The sequence below is a fragment of the Crinia signifera genome, chromosome 2 (genome assembly GCF_055691185.1).
Source record: "Crinia signifera chromosome 2, ASM5569118v1, whole genome shotgun sequence".
In the NCBI taxonomy this organism is placed as follows: domain Eukaryota; kingdom Metazoa; phylum Chordata; class Amphibia; order Anura; family Myobatrachidae; genus Crinia; species Crinia signifera.
The window spans coordinates 37,763,482-37,769,481 of NC_139218.1; the positions used below are offsets into that span (position 1 = coordinate 37,763,482).

Sequence of the window (6,000 nt, forward strand, 5' to 3'; positions counted from 1 at the left end):
GTTTTGCTATGTGGCCATGCTGAAACTGATGCAAGGCATACTGGGATGTGTAGTTCATCAACATCTGGAGGGCTGGTGTTGCCCAGCCCTGCTTTAGCCTAAATCTCCCCGTTGACACCAGAAAACGTTTTCCTGTCTGCACCTAATTACCTTTACCTGTATTCTGTGCACATGCAAATATAACTTGTACTGAGCGCTATTATCCGTCATTGCTCTGCAGCACAGAGATACTGTACGCTCTAAAGGGAAACTAGGATTCTGGCACATTATTTAGAGGATATTTCTGCAGATCACACACACACAGTACGTGGAGAAACCTTTGTACCAGGATAACAGAGAAGTGATGTAAATGGGACATTGCTTAGGAGATGGGCCCACCTCACCTTAAGCAATAGATCCCAGTAACCAAGGGTCTTCAGCAGAGAACCGCCATTCCCCACCCCGGTTCTCAAGGCGCAGAACCTTGCAGGATTTAGTATATCCAGTCTTCACCATAGATGGTTACCGCAAAATACCTAATTAGGGGGGTGATTCAGACCTAATCGCTCAGGTCCAAATTTGGGGTTTGGCCAATGTTTGGGGTTTAGGCATGCATGAATATGCGCATGTGCAACCGCAACAGAGCAAACGCCTTCTGTGATTTTCACACTCGCCGGGGTGTTCACTGATTGGCATGCAGGGGGTGGATGCAAGGGACCGGACAGTGTTTTATGGGCACACCCATAGAAACACTAAGCATACCCCTGGGAACGTTGGTATGTCCTTACCTGCTTGGGGTGACCGGCTGACGTCACATGACGTCAGCGCCCGCCCCCCATTTCATCCATCTCCGCCTGGGATAAAAGTAATGATAGACTTTCTTTTATCGACGAAGGGAGGAAAAATCATTCAATGGTAAGCGACCATTGAATTATATTTTCCTCCATGCAAGCGGATGCATAAGCGTACACATCTGCTCGCATGCTACTGCGAGGATTCGCTCAGCGAGGGGGGGAGGTGCGTGCAGTGGGGCAGAGTTTACCTACTGGTTTGAATAAGGCCCTAAGTCACAGCATGGATATCCTTAAAACTTGGTCTGTTAGGGGGTATTCAATGCAGGGTCACGACTGTCGGGCTGGCCTGACAGTTCTTGGCTGGCTCAACACTGTCCCGTTCTTGGCTGTCAACACTCTCCCGTTCCTGGCTGGCTCAACACTGTCCCGTTCTTGGCTGGCTCAACACTGAATGGCAGGCTGGATTGAATGTCCCACCTTCCGAGCGCCGAGAAGGGGGCGTGGCCACGGCAAGGGGTTGTGGCCGTGAGAAGCGGCCAGAAATCGTCGAGCTGCAGCCGGGAGCTCGACAATTCCTGGCCGTTCTCGGTAGAACGTGCACGACTGTTGTAAAATGGAAGACCGCATTGAATAGGGCCGGCCTACATTGAATACCCCCTTAGTGTGTCTCAAGGACCAAATTGGAAATGCCTGGCTTAGACCAGTCAATCTATCTAGGTGCTTTTTATTATGCAATAAATGTTTTTCTTACAGTCCGTAACAATCTCTTTTTTTTCCTCTTTCGCAGAGTACTGAACAAGCTGCTCTGAAGACCGGTTGGTCTGGACTGATGAAAGTCACGAGGAAACTCAAACCAGTGCAATGGACATTATCATTATTTATGTAGGATTGGAAGGACTGTAAATGCAATGTAAAGACACAAACGCCACACATTTCCCACAGACAATTTACGTTTTCCTTCTTATATACACACCATCCACCTTAAATATTTCTTGCCAGGAGTACACAACAGAGGAACGGCATCAAGGACGACAAGCATTTTGGCTTTGTACATATTTTTCTTTGATTGCATTCCTATGCAAGCTTGCCCTCTTTTGTTCATATTCTTCTTATTATTACTGTCTGCCCTTATTGTTCTATTGTACTATACTGTATGTGAATTAATAGGCTGTGTTGCCATATAAAAACAAAAAAGAAACAAAACAAAAAAATGAAACAAAAACTTTTTTGTTGAACCGTGTAACATCCATGTTTTGAATTTTTGCACTGCGATTTTTATTTGACGATAAGCACAAAAACCTTACTCCTTGTGGCACGGAGGGAAAGAGACTGAACGTGAGGGGCGTTTCTGTACTATAAAGCGGCATTGCATATTGCTATAGGTATTGTATCTGTGCAGGATCATATGAGCGGTATTACCCGGTTTACAGAGAGGAGGGGGGAAAAGAAAAGATTCTGGCAAATAGATTGGAACAACAAGGATCTATAATAAGCAATATGTTTGTTTTTTCTTGCTTTAAATATGGTGAAAAATCAATGTCATTGTTATATGAGAGTATGAATACATGTATTCACTTGTGGACGTGCATGTATGTACAATATATATTTATATATGTGCATATATTTTTGAATATGCACATATATAAGTTACGCACATTTGTGTGTATATACTATATATAATATATAGTATATATTATATACTGACTAACATTCAATTTGGGGATTTGTTGATTTTGGTGGGACAATTTATATGGCTCTTGCCTCTCTGCTATGTTGTGCGGAAAATAATCTGGATAAAGGAATAGGCAGGTGGAGAGGCAGTGGCCTTTGGCACACCGTGAGATGTGGATGGACTAAAGTATATCTCTGGAAAGCTGTGTCTTTGGTGTTCAGCTATCATCTTGGATCTAGACGAGTCGGGAGAGAAATGAGCACACGTTGGCATTTTTTTTGCCCTGGGTTCTACAAAGCACTTGACAAAGGTTGTCTCTATGCTTTATATGACAATAAAAATCTACGCTCAGTGGTTGGGGAGGAAGATAATCTTCCAGTGCATTTTCTAAGTGTCCCATTCCTTTATCTAGAATGTAGTAAACACCGGTTGCGACGAGAACACTGAACTTTACTTCTATGTACTTGGTGCCAAAACACTGGTGAAGATTAACCAAGACCTCACTAAGGTCAACATTGCCCTGATATTGGACATTAGTCGCAACATAAATATACATATTTACACGCATCATTGTTTTATATTCAACATCTAATACTCTAGATGTGTCCCAAATAATTCAATATTTTTTATCTGCACACTTGAAGACACTAAAAAGGAATCAGAATTCAGAATCAGGATTGCTCATATTCTTCCAGTAATCGGATCCATTATAGTGGACAAATCCTGCCATCTGATCACTGAGCCACCTTGTGAGTGATGTCAAATGACACTTCTTATGACCCGTACTTATGACCCACCCATATCATGGCTGGATCTGTCCAGTATGGCTTGCCAGGTGTGGTACAAATTTGTCAGTGGCTAGGTAGAAGAAATTAACTTTCAAGTGCAAGGGCTCAGAGGTGTAAGGGCAGTTAGACCCAACCAGGTTTGTCTGGAAGGGGAGTCCCAAGCCAGTAAGGGAGGTGGAGCATGGCAGTAAGGGCAGTTAGACCCAACCAGGTTTGCCTGGAAGGGGAGTCCCAAGCCAGTAAGGGAGGTGGAGCATGGCAGTAAGGGCAGTTAGACCCAACCAGGTTTGTCTGGAAGGGGAGTCCCAAGCCAGTAAGGGAGGTGGAGCATGGCAGTAAGGGCAGTTAGACCCAACCAGGTTTGCCTGGAAGGGGAGTCCCAAGCCAGCAAGGGAGGTGGAGCATGGCTTTCCTCAGTGTCTCATATTCTGGTCAGGACGTGACCACAACTCCATGCAGCACTTGCTAAATGAAGTTGCCCAAAAGGAGTAAATCCATAAAAGTAAATCCATACAAGCAGGAATCTTATGTCGGTATACTAACCATCGGGATCACAGCCATCGACAAATCATACCGAACCCATTTTGACATACCAAATTACAAAAAGCACAGTTGAAGGCATCAAAGAGAAACACATGATTGTGCTGTTGTAACAAAATGTTTGGGAAATGTACATTCATTTAAGTCTCATGTAGACATTAAATATTAACTATAATTTAAAAAAAAAGTTTTTGATATGTGGATAATGAAATATATTTAAACATTGCAGTTTATTTCATTCTAGATTCTTGGGCACAATAACTACTATTGGTGCATAAAACTGGCCATGCCCAGTTGTTACCAAATTATTTTAGGTGGTTTGTTCTATTATCCATTCTCTTCAGCTTGGTCACGGTACATACTACACAGAGTCATACTGTCATGCCTACCCACTCCCCTCACACAGACACCCCACTGGACTAACCTGTAATTTGTGACATGACTCAGCAGGGACGCAAAGCCACAAAAACACAGTCCACTGCACTTCAAGCCCCTAGAGTCTTCAAAAGCCTGACCTACAGTACTTTCCCAGAGAGTCTGGGAGACCCCAAAATACTGTCAGAATGATTTGTCACCCCTAGCGTTGTAGCCTCCTACATGGCTTCCTCCACAGCGTCTTCATATCCATGTAATTTAAAAAAGTTTTGTTCAAACAATAACTACAGTAATAGTCTTTTTTATAATACAATAAGTTGCAAGAAATTGTGTGCAAGGTCAGCTTTCCTTAAAAAGAGGTGCATTTGTGCTCAAAAACTCTTAGGAGTTACTTAAATGGATTTACAATTTTACAAGCTCCAATTCTAACGTTAAAATTATAAATTTAAGCTCGACATTGTACAAAAATGTTTAACTACATTTGGCTAATTTTTCTAACATTTAGGAAAAATATTGCCCTAACTTGCTAAGGGACTCTGAATCAGACTAAGGGGGATATTTATCAAAGCATGGAGAGAGAAAAAGTGGCAAGAGAATAGAGTGGTATCCAATTACCCATGGTCTTCGGCATTTGCTTTGCCTAGGGCTATTCAATAGCCCCCGGTAAATTTGGCGACCAAATTGAATAACACTGGAAAAAAATCACAATAAACATCCATTTTTTCACTCCTGATGTTTCTTCACAGGTGATCGGATACCCTCCAAAGTACCAACCAATCAGCTTTTAAATCTCATCTCATGGCCTGTTTTTAAAAAATGTCAGATACTGTAGGACCTGATTGGTTGCGTCTTTATCATTCTCTAGTTCATCTTTCTCCACGCTGTGATAGATATCCCAGTTATGCAGTAATAAACATGATAAACATGAACTTGGTGGGCCAAACTCTAAATATACATTTCCTTCATTAAATTGGCATTTGTATCACCTTAACCGTTGTGATATTTAACATCTATTGATGAGTAGGAGGATCCAATAAATTCTTAGTGCGGGAGGCATAACAATCTGCACATTAAATATTCTGATTTGTTCATTTCTGCCCTTTGTGTCCTTACTTTGTAAAAACATATGTACTGGGTCAAAGAAATGTGTTGATAGCAATCAGCTTACTTTATCCCTACTCAAATATTTCTACATAAAGGTGCCTAAATTACATTTTCTGATTTTACAGTGTCTATTGAAATGCCAGCCCACAGAATATTAATGGTTTTCGTTTGTTATTTTTATTTTCATTTTTGGATGAAGAATGTTGTTTTTTTACATTCTCTATATGAAATATTGAGCTGACAACCACTGGAACCACTATGTCAATTCTTCCACTGTGTGTTTTACCTTTTCCGTTGGAAAGTGATTGTATCAGTATTAAAAATGTGCGTTTTCATGATACATACATGGTACATATTTTTTTTCTTGGGTCACCACAGAAATATTCACCAGCTTAAAGTAAATTACAAGTCAGGGAGAGTGGAATCTTTTAAACCTGAAAGGAAATGTTTATATAAATTAATATTACTGATTATTACACAGCAATACAAAAAAATGTGCTTCTTTCTTCCTTTACAAACAGCCTCTAAAGTGGCTTGAGCACTACTGCCATCCAACGAGGGACTGAGCTGCCGAATTGGCCATGGCATTTGTGCATGTGCACACACACATGCACCACGCATGTGCCTGCTGCCTCTCCCAGCTTGCAGGGTAATAGCGGCGTGTGATGCTCCCCTCTCTGCTGGACCTCAGTGGCACACAGAGAGAGCCACCGGACCCACCACAAGTCCTTCCGCTCTCTCTGTGCGC

The 6,000-nt window shown here is 41.9% G+C and overlaps 1 protein-coding gene across 7 annotated transcripts in view; it reads left to right on the top strand.

The window, feature by feature from the left end:
- The window catches only part of ROBO2 (roundabout guidance receptor 2), a 901,650-nt gene extending 896,058 nt beyond the window's left edge, over positions 1-5,592 (top strand). For all 7 annotated transcript variants that reach the window (XM_083171914.1, XM_083171910.1, XM_083171915.1 and 4 more), the window contains one exon: positions 1,561-5,592. In XM_083171914.1, the coding sequence (XP_083028040.1) occupies positions 1,561-1,562 (2 nt within the window). In that variant the 3' untranslated portion in view covers positions 1,563-5,592. The remainder of the gene's footprint in view (positions 1-1,560) is intronic.
- The last annotated feature ends 408 nt before the right edge of the window (positions 5,593-6,000 follow it).